The 23,086-nt window shown below is 39.8% G+C and overlaps 1 protein-coding gene across 2 annotated transcripts; it reads left to right on the forward strand.

Annotated features, from left to right (window-relative positions):
- Positions 1-13,764: 13,764 nt before the first annotated feature.
- Positions 13,765-19,356, forward strand: LOC110624733 (protein RDM16). Of its 2 annotated transcripts, XM_043961054.1 has the most exons (8): positions 14,388-14,633; positions 16,064-16,147; positions 16,230-16,348; positions 16,478-16,924; positions 17,035-17,229; positions 17,316-17,476; positions 18,030-18,902; positions 19,243-19,356. In XM_043961054.1, exons 3-8 carry the CDS (start codon positions 16,307-16,309, stop codon positions 19,265-19,267), a joined length of 1,743 nt encoding a protein of 580 aa, XP_043816989.1. In that variant the 5' UTR covers positions 14,388-14,633; positions 16,064-16,147; positions 16,230-16,306; the 3' UTR covers positions 19,268-19,356. The 2 variants fall into 2 exon arrangements, with proteins under 2 accessions (XP_021625695.1, XP_043816989.1); XM_021770003.2 differs by having other exon boundaries at positions 13,765-14,633; positions 16,064-16,348.
- The last annotated feature ends 3,730 nt before the right edge of the window (positions 19,357-23,086 follow it).

Below are 23,086 nucleotides of genomic sequence, written 5' to 3' on the forward strand. Positions count from 1 at the left end.
CGTCATACTTTCTCTCAACAGAAGTCAGTCGAAGCAGCCCGACCTGCTCAATAAGACTCAATTGGGGCAGCTCGTTGCAACCCGGAAAGATCCCCCCCAACTTAGATCCACCTCCCACGTTCGGGCGGACCCTAATTTTAACTCTGCCACAAGGAAGTTCTCCACCCATCCCTTTATGGAGTCCTTGTACCCCGTGAAAAGAGATAACCCAATACGGGGGGAAAATAATAGAAATTTTGAACCGCCCTAACCAGACGGAAAAAAGTGACAAACAGACAGGCCGTGGGTGTAAAACCCCAACTCAGGCAGATAGACTCAAAACAGGACATAAACAAAATGGAGTTTGGGGATAACATCCGAGGAGTTACCCCGAAGTATTCAAAGACCTCAATAAAGAAAGGGGTAAAAGGAAACGGTAGACCGAATTCTCTCTACTTCAAGAAAAACACTATACGACGACCCTCTTGGGGATCCACCAAACCCGGAGGGGGAGGGTAAGGAAGGACTATCCTTTCATTTGAAAGAGGTGCTCGAATGAGATACAACGGAGCATCTAAATGTCTTTGGGAAATATACTTAGTTATGTTGGAGGGTGTAATATGCGACTCAAGGTTAACAACATCAGGAAGCTTTGAACTTGCAATGGAAGCACAAGGAAGCGTACCTGAGAACACAATGGGGTGAAAAATGCAGAAGGAGTTGCAGGAAGACAGAGAGCAGAAAAGAGCTAGTTTCTTCAGAAGACAGAAGGAATTCGAGACGAAAGGCAATAATGAGACGGAACGTTGATCTGAACAGTTTTGTCTTGGAGCGGCGCGATCATTAATTACTCTCGAAGTTTACCCTCTCAACGGTTAGATAAATAACCGGTGAGAAGGTAAAGGGGCAAAAAGATGATCGCTGGGCTTCTCCACATCCGTCAAGGGCCAGATCCGTGATTACAGCCCATCAATCAAAAGCCCATTCGCCACCTACATAATACAAGCCCAACTCGCCAGTCAGAGCAACTTAGCCCGCAAGAACAACTCAACCTGCAAAATTCACCACTTCACCACCTCCATGGTAAATACCAAGGAAACAGAGGGGCAAGTCATGAAAAGACTCAAAAGTACAAGCAAATGGGAGCATGATAAAGGTCAGACTTGCTCATCGCTTAAAAAGTTATAAGATTTGACTTATCGTTATTGAACAAAGGCTGCGAGATCGGAAAGAGGCGATAATGGCACCTCGGAATCATACAGAGCTGAGAGCTCAGAAATCAACTCAAGGATTAAAGACCGAGCTCACAGGTCGGATTAGTCCAGCTCGGAAAACATAACTTGAGAGCTCGGTCGGCTAAAGGAGGCTCAAAGCTCAATCCATCAAGTAAAGATCGAGCTCACAGGTCGGTTAGTCAAGCTCGGAAAAGTAAACCGACCATCCAGTTGGTTAAGTAGGCCCGGAGCTCGGCTCATCGACTAAAAGCAAGAGTTCGCGAAATATGGTTAGTTCAGCTCGGTAAAAATGAAACAAAATTTAGTTGGCTAAAGCTACGAAGAAAAGCAGTATCAGTACTTCATCCATGACAGAGAAAGAACAAGTATGAGTAAAAAACAAGAATTTCATTAAAAGAAAAGTACATTACAGCACGTTACAAAGGCCTACACTACGGGATGAAAGACTATCCTTAAAGGATTTACATAACCACATACATCATCATCTACGTTTACATCACTGACATCTGCTCTACTATCTTAGTCTTAATTCCGGTGTAACAGCCCGGAAACCGAACTGCCACCGGCACTAGGATCCAGATCGACTTAAGGTCGCCGGGACCCGTAGTAAGCCTGCTATCCTGTCTGTCTACCTGTAAAATCCCATACATGATCATACATTTGCTGTAAAAACATAAAATAAAACTTTTCTTTATTCCAAGGCTTAACCTGTGCATGCACTCTCTCTGTGCTCTACTAATCCCTACTAGAGCTCCTCATGGCCCTAGGCGGATCAATCTCATAATGTTAAGCCTGGTTTGCTCATAAACATACAACAATAAAAAAACATACATAAACTGATCATGTGACTCCACAAAGGGATTACAAGTCTTATAAATCAAGCACCATTCTACACTGTACATATACATTATCTCTGTACAAATACATGTCCACACTAGCTATTACAAAACTCTGTACTCTTTCTGTACCCTGCTGAGTTTTCTCTGACCTCTGAACCTGCACAACTGAAGTTAGGGGAGAGGGATGAGCTACGATAGCCCAGTGAGTAGAATAGGTAAATAACAGGTGATAAAACATGCTCTCATGGAATGCAACACAGAATCACATCACCTCGGCCGGACGGATCAAAACTCCCTCTATCTCATCTGGGGTACCTAAGTACCATGTGCCTGGTCCCCGTAGGGCTGTTCCAGGTCTTTATGTATATGTGCCTGGTCCCCGTAGGGCTGTTCCAGGTCTTTCCTCTGAGGGCTAATGAATCCTCACGAAGTCCGTGCCGTCTCACATAAGCAATGTACAAGGAGCAATGCCAAGTACAAGGATAAATGCAATGCATCATCTTCGTGTACACTAATGCACTCACCCTATAGCATATTCATGATGCATGAAGCATGATAAAATATCAGTTCTCATATTAAAACATTAAGTTAATTTCCACTCACCTGTAGTTCTCTCTGAACTGACTCTGCAGGTTCTGACTCTGGACTCACTGCTGATGTCCCTGATTCCTCTGGTCCGTACCTACACAGGTGGACTCAAATGAGGGACTAAACGCACTTAAGAACATCTCTACGAAACTCCCCAAAACCCCTCTAAACAATCCTCAAACCATCACATAAAACATGCAAAAGAAAGCTGGACAGGGCACTTTCGGCGGCAGGTTCGGCGGCCGAAACCCTACTCCAGAGACGAAACTCACACACTTTCGGCGGCCGAACTCCCTCTTTCGGCGACCGAAAGTCTCTTTCTAAACCGAAAGCCTAGCTTTCGGGGGCAACCTTTGGCAGCCGAACTGCCTCCACAAGGGGTTCGGCGGCCGAACCTTCCTTCGGCGGCCGAACCTGGTTTTGCCCGAAGGACAGAACCCTGCTCTGTTTCATGCAAACTTTGCCCAAAAACCTACCAACATGCATAACAACTACTCCCAACTAGCATATACACATATATATGCACAAAGGGGTCTAAAACTACCCTAAAACCCCAAACAAACATAGCACATAACACTTAATCATGCTAGAACACCACAAATCACCAAAAACCTCACCTAAACCTAAACATGCACACTACCCATACAAACTTCATAAAACCTTTCAAAATCATCAAAGAAGCTCAGGATCTTCACTTACCTCTTACACAACTTGAGGATGGAGGATCCTAACGTGGAGATATGAAGAAAAGCTCTTCCAAAGCTCCAAGCTTCAAAACTTGCTTCTTTTGCTCAAAACCTTCATAAATCATCAAAACTCTTAAAACTCTTGAAAGATTTGATGAAAATCATGGAAAACATGAAAGTCAACGTAGGAGAGGCTGAAACTCACCTCTGGCTGCAAGTGGAGGAGAAATAACCTCCTTCCACCGACCCTTGGCCCTTTTATAGGTGGCTGGCCAGACCACCTTCGGCAGCCGAACGTGAAGCCGCAACCATGCAATGTTCGGCGGCCGAAAGTGACCTTCGGCGGCCGAACCTTTGCATTTCTCCCTTGTTGCTTTTCTTTCAAAACTCAAGTCTTTGCACACTTCAAAACATGAAAACAAGTGAAAATACTTTGGAAAACATAGGCATTACCCTTCTCGAGGGTTCCGACACCCGAGATTCCACCGGACTACAGGAATTCCGATGCCGGACTTGAGCCGGGTATTACATTCTCCCCCCCTTAAGAACATTCGTCCCCGAATGTCCCTAACACAACATAAACACAGAGAAAAGGGGAAAACTAACCTTAAAACAGATATGGGTATTGCTGGAGCATGGACTCCCGAGTCTCCCAAGTGCACTCTTCTAGGTTGTGGTGGTTCCACAAAACTTTCACCATTGGTATCTCCTTGTTTCTCAGCTTTCTGATCTGGGTGTCAAGGATCCGCACTGGCTGCTCTATATAGGTGAGATCACTTAAGATTTCCACCTCCGGTTCACTAAGAACCTTCTCTGGATCTGACACAAACCTTCTCAACATAGAAACATGGAATACCGGGTGAATTCGTTCCATAGAAGCTGGTAAATCTAGCTTATACGACACAGGTCCGATCTTCTGCAAGATCTCAAAGGGACCAATGTACCGTGGGGCGAGTTTACCCTTCTTCCCAAACCGAACCACTCCCTTCATCGGAGACACTTTGAGCAATACCATATCCCCCTCCTGGAACTCTATCTGCTTCCTACGGATGTCTGCATAGCTTTTCTGTCTGCTTACAGCTGTTCTGATCCTCTCTCTAATGATAGGCACTAACTTGCTGGTTATCTCAACTAACTCTGGCCCTGCAAGAGTTTTCTCTCCTACCTCTTCCCAGCAAACAGGTGTTCGGCACTTCCTCCCATACAAAGCTTCATAAGGGGCCATCCCTATGCTAGCATGATGGCTGTTGTTGTAGGCAAACTCCACCAGAGATAGATGCTGCCTCCAAGAACCGCCAAAGTCTAACACACACATTCTCAACATATCTTCAATGGTCTGGATGGTTCTCTCAGACTGACCGTCTGTCTGTGGATGGAAAGCAGTGCTGAAATCCAACCTTGTGCCCATTTCCGTTTGCAGACTCCGCCAAAACCTGGAGGTGAACTGAGGTCCTCGATCTGATACTATCGACACTGGAACTCCATGCAACCTTACTATCTCGTCTACATACACCTGCGCCAACTTGTCCACAGAGTAGTTACTCCTGACTGGAATGAAGTGAGCAGATTTAGTGAGTCTATCCACAATCACCCAGATGGAGTCTAGTCTGTTAGACGTCGCCGGTAAGCCCACTACAAAATCCATCGTTATGTTCTCCCATTTCCATTCTGGGATCGGCAGTGGGTTAAGCATTCCAGCCGGCTTCTGGTGCTCTAGCTTCACCCTTTGACATGTCTCGCAGGCTGACACGAACTGTGCCACGTCTCTCTTCATTGCTGGCCACCAATACACCCTTCTCAGATCTTGATACATCTTGGTGGCTCCCGGGTGAATGCTATACCGCGCATTATGAGCTTCCCTCATAATGTCTGCCTTCAAACTGCTATCATCTGGTACACATAACCTCTTACCATGTCGAAGAATCCCCTCACCGTCAAATCTGAACTCTGTACTGTTGCCCGACTGAACAGTCCTGGCAATCTTCACTAACTCGGGGTCTTCGTGCTGTTTCAGAGCCACTTGCTCTAGAAACACTGGTGTCACTCTCATCTGTGCGATCAAAGCACCCGTACCAGATAACTGCAATTGTAACCCTTCTTCTACGAGCTTGTAGAAATCCTTCACCACCGGTCTTCTCTCTACTGCAATGTGGGATAAACTGCCAAGTGACTTTCGGCTTAAGGCATCAGCTACAACATTCGCCTTGCCTGGATGATACTGGATCTTGCAATCGTAATCACTGAGCAATTCTACCCACCGTCTCTGCCTCAAGTTTAACTCTCTCTGACTTAAGATGTGCTGCAGGCTCTTATGATCCGTATAGATCTCACATTTTACCCCATAGAGGTAATGCCTCCACATCTTAAGTGCAAAGATAACAGCTGCCATCTCCAGATCGTGTGTCGGGTAATTCAGCTCGTGCTTCTTCAGCTGTCTAGAAGCATAAGCTATCACTTTGTCCTTCTGCATCAACACACAACCTAATCCCACTCGGGATGCATCACAGAACACTGTGAAATCTTCATCACTGATCGGCAGAGCTAACACCGGTGCTGAAGTTAACCGTCTCTTCAACTCTGCAAAACTTTCCTCACATTCCTCTGACCACACAAACTTCTGATTCTTTCTGGTCAGTCTGGTCATAGGAGCAGCTATCTTCGAGAAGTCCTGAACAAACCTCCGATAGTAGCCTGCCAAACCCAGAAAACTCTTGATCTCTGTCACCGTAGTGGGTGTAGGCCAGTTGGCTACTGCCTCTACCTTTTTGGGATCTACTGATATACCGTCCTCTGATACAACATGTCCCAAAAAGGAAATGCTCCTTAGCCAGAACTCGCACTTGGAGAACTTGGCATACAAGCCATGCTCTCTCAAGGTTTGCAGCACTATCCGCAGATGCTGGGCATGGTCCTCTGCATTCCTGGAGTACATCAAGATATCATCAATAAAGACGATCACAAAACGATCCAAGTACTCCCTGAAAACCCTGTTCATGAGATCCATGAATGCTGCAGGGGCGTTAGTCAACCCGAACGGCATCACAAGGAACTCATAATGCCCATATCTGGTTCTGAAAGCCGTCTTGGATATATCTCCTTCCCTGATCTTCAACTGATGGTATCCGGATCTCAGATCTATTTTCGAAAAACAACCTGCTCCTGACAGCTGGTCGAAGAGATCATCGATCCTGGGTAACGGATACTTGTTTTTAATAGTGACTTTGTTCAACTGTCTATAGTCGACACAAAGTCTAAGAGGTCCATCCTTCTTTCTGACAAATAATACTGGAGCACCCCAGGGTGAGGTACTCGGGCGGATGAAACCCTTAGCTACCAAATCCTGTAATTGCTCTTTCAACTCTTGCAACTCTGCTGGTGCCATCCTGTAGGGAGGAATAGAGATCGGTCTGGCATTGGGCATCAACTCAATCTCGAACTCTATTTCCCTATCCGGTGGCAATCCTGGAAGCTCTTCCGGAAACAAATCTGGGAAGTCTCGAACAACTGGTACTGAGGATGGTTCCCTAACCTGACTGTCTAGCTCTCTCACATAAGCTAGGAACCCCTGACACCCCTTCCTTAACATTCTACGAGCCTGGAGGGCTGATATCAAACCCCTAGGTGTCCCTTTCCTGTCTCCTCTGAAGACACACTCTGACCCATCCTGGTCTCTGACACTGACTACTTTGTCTCTACAGTTCAGGGTAGCATCATAAGTAGATAACCAGTCCATCCCTAGAATGACATCAAAATCTGTCAACTCTAGAACCACCAGGTCAGCTGGAAGGTATCTACCCTCTATGCACACTGGACTGAACCGACAGACTGACTCTGCCAAAGATGGATCACATTTGGGTCCACTGACCCATAGAGGACACTCTAACTCAGACACCATCAGACCCAACCTCTCTGCAGCTCTAGAAGAAATGAAAGAGTGAGAAGCACCGGGGTCCATTAAAGCATACACCTCTGAACACCCAATGATGAGATTACCTGACACCACCGTGTTCGACGTGTCTGCCTCCTGCTGAGTCAGGGTGAAAATCCGTGCTGGGGCTGACGGACCTGCACCTCGGGAACCCATCCCTGATGAAGAGGCTACCCCTCTTCCTCTTCCTCTGCCACTGCTTGGTGGTACGGCTGAAGCTACGGGCTGAACTACACTGCCCGAACTCATCTGCTGGGATGGTGCAACTAAAGTCGCCTGAGGACATTCCCGTGCATAATGTCCCTCCTGCCCACACCTATAGCAGGCTGTGGATCCCAACTGACAAGCTCCTCTATGCTGTTTGCCACACCTCTTGCACACTGGAAAATCTGCGCCAGAACTGGAGCCACTACTCATTCCCAGACCCGACTTAAGCCTATTCCAGAACTTGCCTCTCTTTCCTCTGAATTTCTCCCATCTCTTCTTACTTGCACTTACTGTACCCTGTGAGGAGGAACCTGGTTTAGCACCAGAAGACTGTGCCTTGACTACACCTTGACTTATAGCACTGGCCTCCATCTTTCTAGCAGCATCCACAATAGAGTGGAAACTTTCCTTCTCCGCATGAAGAATCAAAGAGAAATACCTGGGATGAAGCCTTGTGGCATATCTCTTTGCCTTCTTCTGATCTGTATCATATGCCTGACCGACATATGGCAACAATTCCAGGAACTTATCTGTATATTCATCAACGCTCATCACCTCCGTCTGTCGCAACTGCTCAAACTCCACAACTTTTAGTTCCCTGGAACTATCAGGAAAAGCCCATCCAGCAAATTCGTTGGCGAACTCTTCCCATGTCATACTCTCAAGTCTCGGGTCCACATAGTTCTTGAACCATTCTCTAGCTTTCTTACACTTTAACGTGAACCCTGCCATCTCAATGGCTCTACCGTCATCAGCTCCCAACTCACTTGTTATCATTCTAACTGCACTGAGATACTCAAAGGGATCATCTCCTGTATTGAATTTAGGAGCATCCAACTTTAAGTACTCGGTCATCTTCACCTTACTTCCCCCTGAAGAACTGGGTTGCTGTGCTTCCACAACAGGGGCTACTGGTTCAGGAGGTGGTGGTGGAGGAACTGGTTCCCTCACTTCAGGCTGTACTGGACTTGGATGAACAGGTGGGGGTGGATACATGTGATAGGGTGGATAAAAGGAAGGATAGGGCATATATGGCATGTAGGGTGGATATGGGGCAAAGCTAGAGTAATCCGACGTGCCTCCCATTGGATACTCTGGGCCCTGTGGAAAGGGTGGATAGCCAAACCCCGAGGCCTGCATGCCTCCCTGGGACTCCCCCATACCTTCTTCGGACCTTCCTACACCCATGCTTGCATCTCTACTCTGATCCTCTTCCATCACACCTCTTTCTTCTACTGACCTTCCCCCTCTGCTTACTCCTCTCCTACTCTCGTCAGAAGACCTTCTAGGGTCTCGTGACGTTCCCTCCCTGCTTGACCTGTGAGATCTTGCCCTTGGCAAGGCAGGTGGACGAGCAGCTGTACCCTCACTTACGGGTGGGACTCCAGTCAATCTCGCGGATCGACGAGTTCCTCGCATCTTCACTCTCTGGAAAAACAACAAATCACATAACACATCAGCAACACATCAAAAACATGCACATGCATAACTCAGGGCATTGCACATCAGCATATAGCGACAGGACTGACATCCTATCCTAGTGGACATGTTTTTCCTATGGTGCTTGACCTGTTAAACCTCTCTATGAGCCCACAACTCTCTCTAGAGGTCCGACCATATGAACCTAGGGCTCTGATACCAATCTGTAACAGCCCGGAAACCGAACTGCCACCGGCACTAGGATCCAGATCGACTTAAGGTCGCCGGGACCCGTAGTAAGCCTGCTATCCTGTCTGTCTACCTGTAAAATCCCATACATGATCATACATTTGCTGTAAAAACATAAAATAAAACTTTTCTTTATTCCAAGGCTTAACCTGTGCATGCACTCTCTCTGTGCTCTACTAATCCCTACTAGAGCTCCTCATGGCCCTAGGCGGATCAATCTCATAATGTTAAGCCTGGTTTGCTCATAAACATACAACAATAAAAAAACATACATAAACTGATCATGTGACTCCACAAAGGGATTACAAGTCTTATAAATCAAGCACCATTCTACACTGTACATATACATTATCTCTGTACAAATACATGTCCACACTAGCTATTACAAAACTCTGTACTCTTTCTGTACCCTGCTGAGTTTTCTCTGACCTCTGAACCTGCACAACTGAAGTTAGGGGAGAGGGATGAGCTACGATAGCCCAGTGAGTAGAATAGGTAAATAACAGGTGATAAAACATGCTCTCATGGAATGCAACACAGAATCACATCACCTCGGCCGGACGGATCAAAACTCCCTCTATCTCATCTGGGGTACCTAAGTACCATGTGCCTGGTCCCCGTAGGGCTGTTCCAGGTCTTTATGTATATGTGCCTGGTCCCCGTAGGGCTGTTCCAGGTCTTTCCTCTGAGGGCTAATGAATCCTCACGAAGTCCGTGCCGTCTCACATAAGCAATGTACAAGGAGCAATGCCAAGTACAAGGATAAATGCAATGCATCATCTTCGTGTACACTAATGCACTCACCCTATAGCATATTCATGATGCATGAAGCATGATAAAATATCAGTTCTCATATTAAAACATTAAGTTAATTTCCACTCACCTGTAGTTCTCTCTGAACTGACTCTGCAGGTTCTGACTCTGGACTCACTGCTGATGTCCCTGATTCCTCTGGTCCGTACCTACACAGGTGGACTCAAATGAGGGACTAAACGCACTTAAGAACATCTCTACGAAACTCCCCAAAACCCCTCTAAACAATCCTCAAACCATCACATAAAACATGCAAAAGAAAGCTGGACAGGGCACTTTCGGCGGCAGGTTCGGCGGCCGAAACCCTACTCCAGAGACGAAACTCACACACTTTCGGCGGCCGAACTCCCTCTTTCGGCGACCGAAAGTCTCTTTCTAAACCGAAAGCCTAGCTTTCGGGGGCAACCTTTGGCAGCCGAACTGCCTCCACAAGGGGTTCGGCGGCCGAACCTTCCTTCGGCGGCCGAACCTGGTTTTGCCCGAAGGACAGAACCCTGCTCTGTTTCATGCAAACTTTGCCCAAAAACCTACCAACATGCATAACAACTACTCCCAACTAGCATATACACATATATATGCACAAAGGGGTCTAAAACTACCCTAAAACCCCAAACAAACATAGCACATAACACTTAATCATGCTAGAACACCACAAATCACCAAAAACCTCACCTAAACCTAAACATGCACACTACCCATACAAACTTCATAAAACCTTTCAAAATCATCAAAGAAGCTCAGGATCTTCACTTACCTCTTACACAACTTGAGGATGGAGGATCCTAACGTGGAGATATGAAGAAAAGCTCTTCCAAAGCTCCAAGCTTCAAAACTTGCTTCGTTTGCTCAAAACCTTCATAAATCATCAAAACTCTTAAAACTCTTGAAAGATTTGATGAAAATCATGGAAAACATGAAAGTCAACGTAGGAGAGGCTGAAACTCACCTCTGGCTGCAAGTGGAGGAGAAATAACCTCCTTCCACCGACCCTTGGCCCTTTTATAGGTGGCTGGCCAGACCACCTTCGGCAGCCGAACGTGAAGCCGCAACCATGCAATGTTCGGCGGCCGAAAGTGACCTTCGGCGGCCGAACCTTTGCATTTCTCCCTTGTTGCTTTTCTTTCAAAACTCAAGTCTTTGCACACTTCAAAACATGAAAACAAGTGAAAATACTTTGGAAAACATAGGCATTACCCTTCTCGAGGGTTCCGACACCCGAGATTCCACCGGACTACAGGAATTCCGATGCCGGACTTGAGCCGGGTATTACATCCGGGGACTATCCTAGTATGGAAAGCGAGCTCTACAGGTCGGCTGAGCTCTGTCTCGTTATTATAGGGGAACTGAACAAGTTGATTCCCATAAGCATTTCTCACTGTTCCCCTAGGCAAACGTTCGGTTACCCAAGTGTGATGCACGGTACATTCGGACAAGCTCAGATATTATATGCCGGCCGTGCACCACACATGAAAAACATAAGTCTTCGAGTTACGGCACCGAAGAGATCACAAAGCATACATTCGAAGAAATCGCTGGAGACTTGACTGAGTGCAGCTGATCTCAGTCCCTCATAACGTAAGCATCCCACACTGAAGGAAACAATAAGCTGATCTTTCTCGCCACTTCCATTTATATCAAAGGAAGATAACAGGGGCATCGGAGAAATTTTTTTCTCCCTCTTGAGGAAAGGCAAAGTTAGAGCAAACTCCCCAACAGCCTGGAACCTCTTTGGAGCCCGGACAACAAGCAGAGGAGGAGGCCGGCCAGACGATCTGGGTAAAGCAGTCTCAGCAGCTTGCCGAATAGTCCCACCCATCGGCCGCCCTACCAGAAGGATCTCCAAAGCACCGTCCAGACTCCTTAGAGGTAACATCAAATTTTCAAGAATTTTGAAATGACCCATTCTTATCTCAGGTACTGCAAAAAGTGTCAAAACAGAGACAAGTCAGAAACAATTCTCCATCAAGATGATAAAAGCAAGATTAAAACAAACCTCTGGGGCAACAAAGCAATACAAACTCAAGCTCACCTCATTCCGTTTGAAGAAGGCGTCAAATGGATCCTTTGCAGATAAAACAGAACAATCTCGCTGGAGGAAAGAAGTAGACAGAGAAACGGAAAGGAAGAACCTCTTGTTCCAGCAGAGGATTTGAGAATGAAGAAAAGTTAGCGTTGATATATACCCGGATCCTGAGGCCTTAGCACGGAACAGAGCTATGCTAGACTCTAAGCTAACGGCGTCAGAATTTTAAACGATATTCATGGAAAAGGAAAAAAAGGACATGTCCAGACAATGATGACAGGAAAGCAAAGACAACAAAGAACACGAAGAATGGAGAAAAGCCAGAAAGGGGAAAGAGCAGATAGGATTCGGAAACTGCACAACGACAGAAAGATGAAAGGATATTATTAAGGCACCTGAACACGAACAGGCGCGGTCATAATGGTTCTTGATATTCACCCCCTCGGCAGTGGGAGCAATAACTACCGAGAAGGTGAAGGGGCAATTGATGATCGCTGGATTTCTTCACCCCAGATCAGGGGCTTGACCACAGCCAAAGGCCCATAACGTAGAGGCCCACGCACCTGATATGCACAACAAGCCTGGCTCATTCAACCTTCAAGGCCGGGCTCAACCAAGCTTCTTCGCTCAGATCGGCCCAGTCCGCAACCAGCAGGCCCTTTCCTCTCAGTCTCAGCGTCCGGCCCGACTCTCGGCCCAGCCCAGTATCCAGAGCCATACTCAGACAGCCTAGCAGATCCGCTCGAGCGTACGCACGAGCAGAATCAGAGGCCGTTACGCATGGAGCAGGCGGTTGATACCCTCGTACGCCCGAATCTGTATGTCAGAGACGCGTGTCCCAATCATGGAGAGGCCTTTACACGTCACCAGCAAGCATAGCGAAATGGATAAAAGGGGAATCCCCTCCCCAGAAAGTAAAAGTTTTATTTTTCAATACCAAAACCCTTGTAAAACCCTATTCTATTGGATTCAGATAATATATTATGATTTGTCTTAATTATTTATTATATTTTTAATTAATATATATTATTTAATTATAATTAATTTATTTATTATTATAGTCTAGTGAATATTAATTTTAAAACAACTAAAAATATAAAAATTGATAATATATAATCAGCCGAATATTATAAAAGAACTTAAAAATTGATAACACATTCATGAAATTGAAAAAAAAAAAGTCAAAGTTTAGAGTTTTAATAAGTTGATATTATAAAAATTTGCTAAATAAATTTAAAAATATATTCAATCTCCAACTCATTTACTAAACAAACTTAAAGCAAGCTTTAATTTCGCCTAGACATCTGTCCAGTTTTTATCAAATTTAACTTATTTATATTCTAATTTTTCTTTTCTTTCACTGCACTCCTAGTTGGACCAATATATAATCCAAAAGTCTGACTTGCTCTTAAAATAAGAAAACAAAATTATTATTTAAAATATATTATAAAAAAATTTATTAATTAATTCTATAATTTTAAATATATATTAAAATGTGTTTGATGTTTTAAAAAATATAATAATTAATTCTTTTCATATTAATTATTAAATATTATAAAAAATTTAAAATATCATAAATATATAGAAATTAATTAATATTTTTATAAAATTAAAAAATTAATAAATAATTTTTTTTACACTATAAAAATAAAATAATATAACACTTAACACTTAAAATTAATTGAATGAATATTATTTTAAAATATTAAAAACGTTTTAATATTAGTTGAGGGATAAATTAGCGAGTTATTCATAATATTGGATTGAATAATAAATTTTCAAATACAACATATATGTTAAAAATCTTCCTTACTGCGGCGCTCTGCTGTGCTCTGCTCCGTTCCCGCTCTCTCTAAACCGGGGAGATAGGAAAATAGAGAGAGAAAACGGTGAAGGATAGCACTGATCAAAACCCTAACCATGGATAGATCCTCTAACAAGGATAAATCTTCCAAACGCTCCCGAGAAGACCGCGACCGTGACTCCACCAAAGACCACCGGGTCCGGGAGCGGGACCACAAACACCGATCCCGAGATAGGGACCGAGATGATAAACATCGGGAGTCTGATTCTCTCCACCGTCACCATCGATCGGACCGGGAAAGCCATCGCGACTATTACAAGTCGTCAAGGCGTGAGGATCGGGAGAGCTCTAGAGACCGCGAACTGAAGCGGGAACGATCGTACGAGCCGAGAGAGGATAGGGAGGGGAGTAGGGAGGCGCTTGAGCGCTCTCACGAACCGCGAAGCAATAAGAAATCCCCCTCGTTAAGGCGCGAGGACCGAGAGCGGTCTCGTGAGAGGTCCTACGATCTGAGAGAAGATGGAGAAGGGAACAGAGATGGACGCGAGAGAGAAGCAAATGGAGAGATGTCGTATGATAGTGAGGATTTGGAGTATGAAGCTAGAAGGAAGAGAAAAGAAAGAGGAGATGACGAGGATAGGGTTGTTGAGAGGGCAAAGAGGGCTAGGGTTTCAGAAGAGAAGAGAGAGAGGAAAAGATTTGAGGATAAAGTGAAAGAAGAGGATAGTACTGATGAGAATGACAATAATATCAGTATTGAAAATGCTAAGAGAATGGAATCAAGTTTGATTAATGCGAAACAAGAAGTGAATGATGAGCCAATTAGCGGTAGTACTGCCAATGGAGTCAATGCTACTGACAATGTGAGTTCTTTCACTTCGAGTTTTGCCATTATTTCATCCTTGATTTGCGTTTTAATTATTAATATATATCTTTTAAATATTCAGTTGCTGTTCTGTGTTTATGACACAAAATGTTTTTGTTTATGCTAAGGTACTGGGGAAAGTAATTTTATATTGGTATGCCTTTGGATCGTTTGAATTGGACTTTTTGGGAGAGTAGACATGGGAGATTGAGTTGCGTTTCTAACTTTTCTCCTTCTCTTGTTGCTTTTTTTTTTTGTTTGGTTGAATTGGCTTGTGGTAGTGTGCTTGAATTGGCTTGTGGCATGTGAGGTTTGTGATTTCATTTTTTTCTTCTTTTGGCTTTTGAAAACTACACTGGCAGAAAGTTCCTTTTATGTTTGTTGTGATTTATTTGATGCATATGCCGAGTTTGGGTGGTTCTGCTTTCTTATTTTTATTTTACAAAGAGCTTGCATCTGTTTGAAATGGATTATCTGTATATGTTACAGCTTGAATATCACTATTTCGTGTGTTTACTTTTCTAATACCTTATTATTCTTGTTTACTTGAATTGTTATTGTATACTATGTAAATGTAGGTAATATGGTAATGAAAATTGTGTATTGATATTGCGTGGTTTCTAATTGTATATTATTCACTTTTTGGTTTATTGAAAAGGATAGTGTGTTTTTTTATGCATTCTTCTGTTATTAGATGACTACTATATTTGAGGTTAATTACTGTGATCACTTGAAGATTTTAAATTTTTGTGCCAATGGTAGTTAGCCATGCGTTATCTAGGTTTTTATTTAAAACAAAAAACTAAAACGGTACAGGGAATTTTTATTTCCCTAGGATGCAATAATTTTGTATTCATTTTAAAAGATGTTTTCGTGTCATTGGCATTAGTTATGATGGAGTTTTTCATGTTATTTAGGTCTTCTGTTAATGGAACTCCACAGGACATGGGATTCCTGGGTTTTTTAATAATGTAGAATATTATATTCGATTGTTTTTTTTTTAATCATGTTGCGTATTCATTCATATAGTTCATAATATTTCTGATGCAATTAAGGAAGATTAATTTGTAGGGATGGTTTTGATTTAGTTATTGATTGTTATAATTTTTATTTAGGAAATTTAGGTTTTGGCCCTATTTAGAAATTTTTGTTAGGATTTTCTCATCTAGAAAGTTTGCTTCCTATTAATTGTTGTTAACTAGTTATTTGCCTAGCTTCTATGTTGTGGCCTTTGAGTTTAACATGCTGAGCGTTGTTTATGATTATTTCCTTTTTCTTATAAGATTAATGATTTCTGTTTCAGTTTTTTGTGTCTGTTGTGCTCTTTCCCTTCCTACGTTTTTGTCATGATCTCCATTCACTTTTTCTTATTCTGATACTTGGTGGGTTTATGTGTTTACATGCTAATGTAATTGTCTGTTCTTTTAGGGTGCTGCCCTGGAATCATTCACTAAGCCATCGAGCTTTTTGCCTGAGAGTCCTATGGGATCTGTTCATCCTCTTCCTATCAAGGTATCTTCAATTTCAAACACAAATGAAAATAGGGGAGTTAGTATTACCAGATCTCATGAGGTTCCTGGAAAATCTAGTACAGATGGGGCATCTTCAGCTGCTGGGAAGAGTGGAAGTCTATCCCTTGATGCTTTAGCAAAAGCTAAAAAGGCTTTACAAATGCAGAAGGAACTGTCCGAGAAGCTGAAAAAGATACCTCTAGTAAGTCCTGATTATGGTACATTTATTTTGTTATTTGTGGAAAGAATAACTCTCCTTTCAAGTTGCATTCACTGTTGTCTTTTCTTTATCCCAATTAAACATTAACTTTTTCTTAATCTGTTAATGTAGTTGAGCAAGGGTGCTAGCTCAAGTTCAGATAATAGGGCATCATCTCTTGTAAAGGAGGAGCTGAAAGTACAGTCGTCTATTACTGGAGGAGTACAGGGGGTCAATCCACCCACATTCACTGCTGTTTCAGCAGGGACATTGTCAAGTACATTGGCTGCTGGGAAGCCACCTGCGAGTGGCATGGAATCTCTTCCTGGGCTTGCTAGCATACCAAATATTGAAGCTGTTAAACGTGCTCAGGAGCTTGCTGCTAAAATGGGATTCCGGCAGGATCCTGAGTTTGCTCCTCTTATAAACTTGTTCCCTGGCCAGGTGCCAGCAGAAGTTTCTGTACCACAGAAACCTACGAAAGCCCCTGTTCTTCGTATAGATGCACTTGGTCGTGAAATAGATGAACATGGAAATGTAGTGAATGTGACTAAACCAAGCAACCTTAGCACCCTAAAGGTTTGTTTGACCTTTAAAATTTTGATGTTAACACTGATTAGGTTTATATTTGTCAATGCTGTATTATTTGCTATTGATTTCACCTGTCATTATCGCCATAAACTTTATAGGTTAACATCAACAAGCAGAAAAAGGATGCATTTCAGATTCTTAAACCTGAATTGGAAGTGGATCCTGAATCGAATCCTCACTTTGATCAAAGCATGGGGATAAATAAGAATAAGCTTTTGAGGCCCAAACGGATGAGTTTCCAGTTTGTAGAGGAAGGGAAGTGGTCGAAGGAAGCTGAAATGATGAAATTGAAGGTACTTCTTATTACCTCTTTACACTTTCTTTATCACTTCATATTCTGTTTACCTATTTTTATTGTTTTTTCATGTGATAATTGCAGAGTCAATTTGGAGAAGAAAGGGCAAAAGATATGAAGGCGAGACAAGCATTACATGCAAAGGCAAAAGCAGCTCCTGATATAAATCCCAATTTGATAGAGGTATCAGTGAGGGTTATAATTAAAGAAAAGACCAAGGAGCCAATTCCTGAAATTGAGTGGTGGTAAGTTTAGATTCTTATTTTTCTTAGGAATATGATTAATTTTATTCACACTTTTCATGGTAGTTGACCATGATTGTTCTAATATTTGCGTTGCACAATCTGGTTCTTTAAATAGGCCCTCATACTTTACGAGGGCCTGTGATGCAGTCAAGTATACTTGATACAAGTCAAGTTGAGCACCCAAGGACCTTATAGTTTAAATTTATGCATGGTATTCTAATAATGTCTACTTCTGCTGGAATAGGTTGGCTAGATGTCTTTAGGAGTCCTTATTTTGCTATGAAGCCTCATGTTGAGGCTTTTTGATTTAGGATAATATTATTCCTTATATTTTTCCTTGGGAGTCAATATCCTTTGAGGATTAGGACTAGTTTGAGTCCAATGTCTTGGAGGTCTGGCTTTCTATGTTCATTTGGCCCATTTTGAATGAAACTGATCAAGTATTTGACAGTGTTTTTTACTAGGTTCCTCATTTTTTGGCCCTTGTTTCTTAACTCCTTCATGTGTTTGTTGTTGGCAAGACTTTAATCTGGTTATGGCTGCTGAATTTCAGGGATGTACCTCTTCTGCCTAGTGGAACTTATAGTGACATTGATGATGGTGATATAACTGAGAAGTTGAAAATGGAGAAGATCACAATCTATGTAGAACACCCACGTCCCATCGAGCCCCCTGCTGAACCAGCTCCTCCACCACCTCAGCCTTTGAAGCTAACAAAAAAAGAGCAGAAGAAGCTCCGTACTCAACGTCGTTTGGCTCGGGAAAAGGATAGACAGGAGATGATTAGGCAAGGCTTGATTGAACCCCCAAAACCTAAAGTCAAAATGAGCAATTTAATGAAAGTTCTTGGCTCTGAAGCTACACAGGATCCTACGAAACTTGAGAAGGAAATCCGCAGTGCAGCTGCTGAGCGTGAACAAGCTCATATTGACAGGAATATTGCACGCAAGCTCACTCCTTCTGAGCGCCGTGAGAAGAAGGAGAAAAAGCTCTTTGATGACCCAAATATTGTAGAGACGATTGTTTCTGTCTACAAAATCAATGACCTGTCTCACAAGAAGACCCGGTTCAAAGTAGATGTTAATGCTCAAGAGAATCGTTTAACTGGTTGCGTCGTGATTTCTGAAGGAATTAATGTTGTGGTTGTTGAAGGTGGAAGCAAATCCATTAAGAGGTATGGGAAGCTAATGCTTAGGCGCATAAACTGGGCCGAGGCTGTAGAAGATGAAGAAGAAGATGGAGATGACAGTGACGACAAGCCGGTGAACAAATGCGTGTTGGTGTGGCAAGGCAGTGTTGCAAAACCAAGCTTTAATAGGTTTTCTGTACACGAGTGTGTAACTGAAGCTGCAGCTCGGAAAGTGTTTGCTGATGCTGGTGTTGGCCACTATTGGGATCTTGCTGTCAACTTCTGTGATGATCAAATGTGAGTGGCTTCCTTCACTAAAATTTCTTGCTCATTTTTTAAAGTAGCTAAAACTTTTTGGCGGTCGAGACTCCAGAGTTCCCAAGTTACCTCGATGTCACGTTTCAGCTTATGTAAGTTCCATGTGTATCAGAGTCGTTATATCAATGGGCTTAGAAGGAAAATGCATCATGTGTAACTTTGAAAGCTAATACCTTGTTTCGCACTTGTATTTGTATGGTTCATTAAGAAAATTTTAGGTTCTATCCTTTTTGCAATCTGTGATAGGAAGGTTGTTAAAGTTCTGACGCTCACAGTTGCTTTCTGTGTGATTTGATTAAAAATGTAGTGTTTCTTGTAGGTACGGCTTGATGAAACTAATCTAAGGCTGTAGCAGGTGATTTAAGATAATCTGGTTCATATTTATTTATTTTTGTTACGATATGCTATTAATAAAGTGTAATGATGTTCTCTAGTTGTTGAATACTTATTTCTAACAAATTGCTTTTGGAGATATTTTAAAGTGGTAGAAATTGTCTTATAAGTTTTATATTTTATTGCTGTCAAACTTGACGATTTGACATGGTTTTTCAGAAAAGGTGTAATTTTGAGAAAGTTGTAATGCTTTTGATCTGAAATATTTACCGAAGAATGGGCCAACGAGACCTTTAATTACAAAGCTTAGTTTTAGAACTTATTTAAAGATAATAATAACAATATTGGTTAGAATAATTTTTATTATTACTTGATTTGAATGTTTTAGCATGTAAGAATTGATTTCGTTTACAACGTTTATTCCAATGTAATCCGCTCAGTCGGTATCCTAATCTTAATCGACTTTTTTTAAGTTTGACTAAATATATATTTATGCCTTATTTCATATATATCTAAATTAAAATATATTCATTTTCATTTAATGAACATATAGTCTTGTAAAAAATATATCAATTAAATATAAATTAACGGTATTATAATTTGTTTTAACTAGTCAAGAATAGTTTAATTTATCGTTAATTACATTTAAAATTTACTGATTAAACACTAAATTTTTAAATAATGGTAAAATTATTTTTATCTAATTTATTAATTTTTAAAATTTTAAAATATAATTAATAAAATTTATAATTAATAAAATAATAAGTAATTTATGTGATTAATTTTTATTTCCGTAAAATTATTGATAATATCATTAGTTTACTACTAATGATTTTTATAAATTTAAATATTGAATAAAATTATAATTATAGTTGAAATATTTAATAAGTTATTTAGTTTAGAGTATAATTCTAGCTTACATGGCACATTTGAAATTAAATATTGTATTTTATGTAGGGTAAATTATAAAATATTATTTGGTTCCCTTTTTTTTTTAAAAAAAAAAAAAACTCTTATAATTTAATTATATGGTTTTGCTTTAGTTGTAATTTAGGTGGTGGAATTTTAGGTCTGCCTTTGGTTTCGCCTTTATTTTTTAGCCCACATGTCGAGTCTGCTGCCTGGCGACACTATCTCTGTTGTTAGCTGTTGGAATTTTGGAGGGAGTGGTGGAATAGGCATTGGAGCGTCAGTCTCGGAACGGTCCCGCCATGGCTGCGAGAGTGAAACCAGTGTGGCATCAGTTTCTTTCTCTGGTGGTTTTCATCGATGACCCTGGGTGGCCTTGTGTTTTTCCCTCTGTGTACTCCTATTGCTCTAGCTGAGAGGTTGATTCTGTAGTGTGCTTTGTTGCTGTTTGGAGCTCTGTTTCAGGCAAGATTTAGCTCAGCTCCCTTCTTTTCTTGTAAGTTGCTTTGTCTTAGACGGTGCGATGGTGTTGCTGGCGGTGCTGCTATCGATGGTGCAGGCAGTGCGGGGGTTAGGCTAGGCGTGTTCTAGATTACTCAAATGGGCTAGGTTTGCTTTTGAGTGGGCTTAATTTTTGGTTTGCCTATATGCTTTGTTAATGGGCTGTGTAGGCTTTTGTACTTCTAGCCCTCCTTGTGAAATGTAATCTACACCGAATTAGTAGAAAAAAAAAATCTAGAGTTTATTATTTAAATAAGATAAATTAAAAATAATTTAAAAAATAATGTAGTCTAAAAATATTTATAAAATTAATGCTTACTTTAAAACATTAATGTAACAAGTTTTTAATAAGTGTTTTTAGATTTATATGATAATAAAAATCAAAATTGCTATGAAAAATACTAATAAAAATAGCTTTCAGTCAAATGAAAACTCCATTTTGACTGGAAATTTTTTAGAGAAAAGGTTTGCTTCTGAAAATATCAATTAAAATAATATTTTTAGAAGTATTTGACTATTTCTAAAAATGCTATTTTGACTAATTCAAAGAATAAATCTTACTCTTCTGTCGTATAAATACTGAAAACACTAATATAAATATAATATTAATAGATTAATTAAAAATTAAATTATAATTTATGGAACATTAAAAATTAAATTATAATTTACTAGAAAAAACTTAATTTATTAACGGTAAAATATGGTAATTAATTTCTCCTTCGCTCTCTCATTACGCACGACCACTATAATTCATTCAACTCAGAGCCTTATCTAGAAGAACGAGAATCCACCATCGAAGGATTCTCTTTTGACAATATTAAATATCATTTTATTGTCTAAACGATGTCGTGCAATTACTAAATGAATTCTGATTTACAAGGTGATAATAAGTTTATCTTTAAAAAAAAAATAAGTTTCCATTAATAAACTTTATTTTTTAAAACATAATTTTACTTTTATTTTTAATTTTAAAAATAAAATTAATTATTGTAAAAATTAATTAAATTTTACTTTTTATTTTTAATATTATATATTTTAATTTTTGAAACTATTAGTGAGTTTTAAAAATAGTAAATTTACAAGTTCTTCAACTATAATATTTATAAAAAAAAGTAAATATGTGTGAGATAGAAAATCTAATTACATTATATTTTATTACAAATTTTCAAATATCTAAATAAAACCATTTGTAAGATGAAGATCAAAATGGCTAATTATAATTATACATGTGTTTTATAAAAATACAAAATATTTTGAGTGAATATTTATTCTATTTATAAGAATTAAATTTTTAATTTTACTTGAAATAAAAAAATATTGAATTACACTTTTAAAATATTAATCATAAAATATTAAATAATTAAAATTATAATATTAAATTTAAATTCTGATCATAAAATATTTTTAATAAATATATCTTATTCGAATGGATTGATAAATCAGTAAATTTTAAATATTAAGTAATTAAAATTAATAAAAAGGTTGAAGTTTAAAAAAAAAGAAAAAGAGTAATGCTTGCATAAACACAACCACTCATCCTGAGCGTGGTCTTGCTTTATCATCTTGTTTGTTACAAAGACCCAGAAATTCCAAGTCCACTGCTCTGATTTTTCTTTTCTGTAATGATAACATTTTAGATTTATTCATTATAAGTAAATTATTAATTAATTATTTTTAATTTTTTATAAATGAAAATATCAAAATTTATTTTGATATATTTAATTAAATACATCTTTATCATCACTTTCTAAGGTGAGTAAAAATTCTCAGTCCATAAAATAATTGTCATCGTCATAGAAAGAAGCATCACTCATTAGTCAGTCCACCACAATTTTCAAAACTTCACACTCAAAGAAAATTTAACAGTTTACTTATAAATACTTTATTAAAAAAAAGAAAAAAGAAAAATCCAAGTCCTCCACTACTTTGACCTGATTTTTAATGGGAGAATTACTATTAAATTTTTAAATTTTTAAAAAATTCACAAATTCGTTTTTTTTTTAAAATTATATAATTGAAATATTTTTATATTTTATAAAATTAAAACTCTTTAATTCAATTTATTTTAACTGCAATAGGAGAGATTAAGTCTTTATTTATTTTATAGAAAATATTTTTTATATTTTTTTGAAAAATATATAATATTTTTTATTAATTAAAATTTTTAACTATTTTAAATATTAAAAATATATTTATATTTTTAATATTTAAAATAGTTAAAAATTTTAATTAATAAAAAATATTTTTTAATTAAAGAAAAAATAAATTGTTTTCTATACTTTAAAATTCTTATTAAAATTTATATATAAATTTACTAATAAATTTTATTTTTTAAATTAAAATTAAATAATAAAAAATAAATGATGTTACATCACAACAACCTGAGCCATAAGTTGTCATCATAAAATAAAATTACAGGG

This window comes from Manihot esculenta, chromosome 10, assembly GCF_001659605.2.
Source record: "Manihot esculenta cultivar AM560-2 chromosome 10, M.esculenta_v8, whole genome shotgun sequence".
NCBI classification, from domain to species: Eukaryota; Viridiplantae; Streptophyta; class Magnoliopsida; order Malpighiales; family Euphorbiaceae; genus Manihot; species Manihot esculenta.

What these genes read in the sequence shown, in the direction of transcription:
- LOC110624733 (XM_021770003.2), top strand. Translation starts at nt 13,887, where the DNA reads ATGGATAGATCCTCTAACAAGGATAAATCTTCCAAACGCTCCCGAGAA. An exon ending in GAGTCAATGCTACTGACAAT is followed by an intron (nt 14,634 to 16,063) that starts GTGAGTTCTTTC and finishes CTGTTCTTTTAG; the next exon opens with GGTGCTGCCCTGGAATCATT. An exon ending in GCAACCTTAGCACCCTAAAG is followed by an intron (nt 16,925 to 17,034) that starts GTTTGTTTGACC and finishes TAAACTTTATAG; the next exon opens with GTTAACATCAACAAGCAGAA.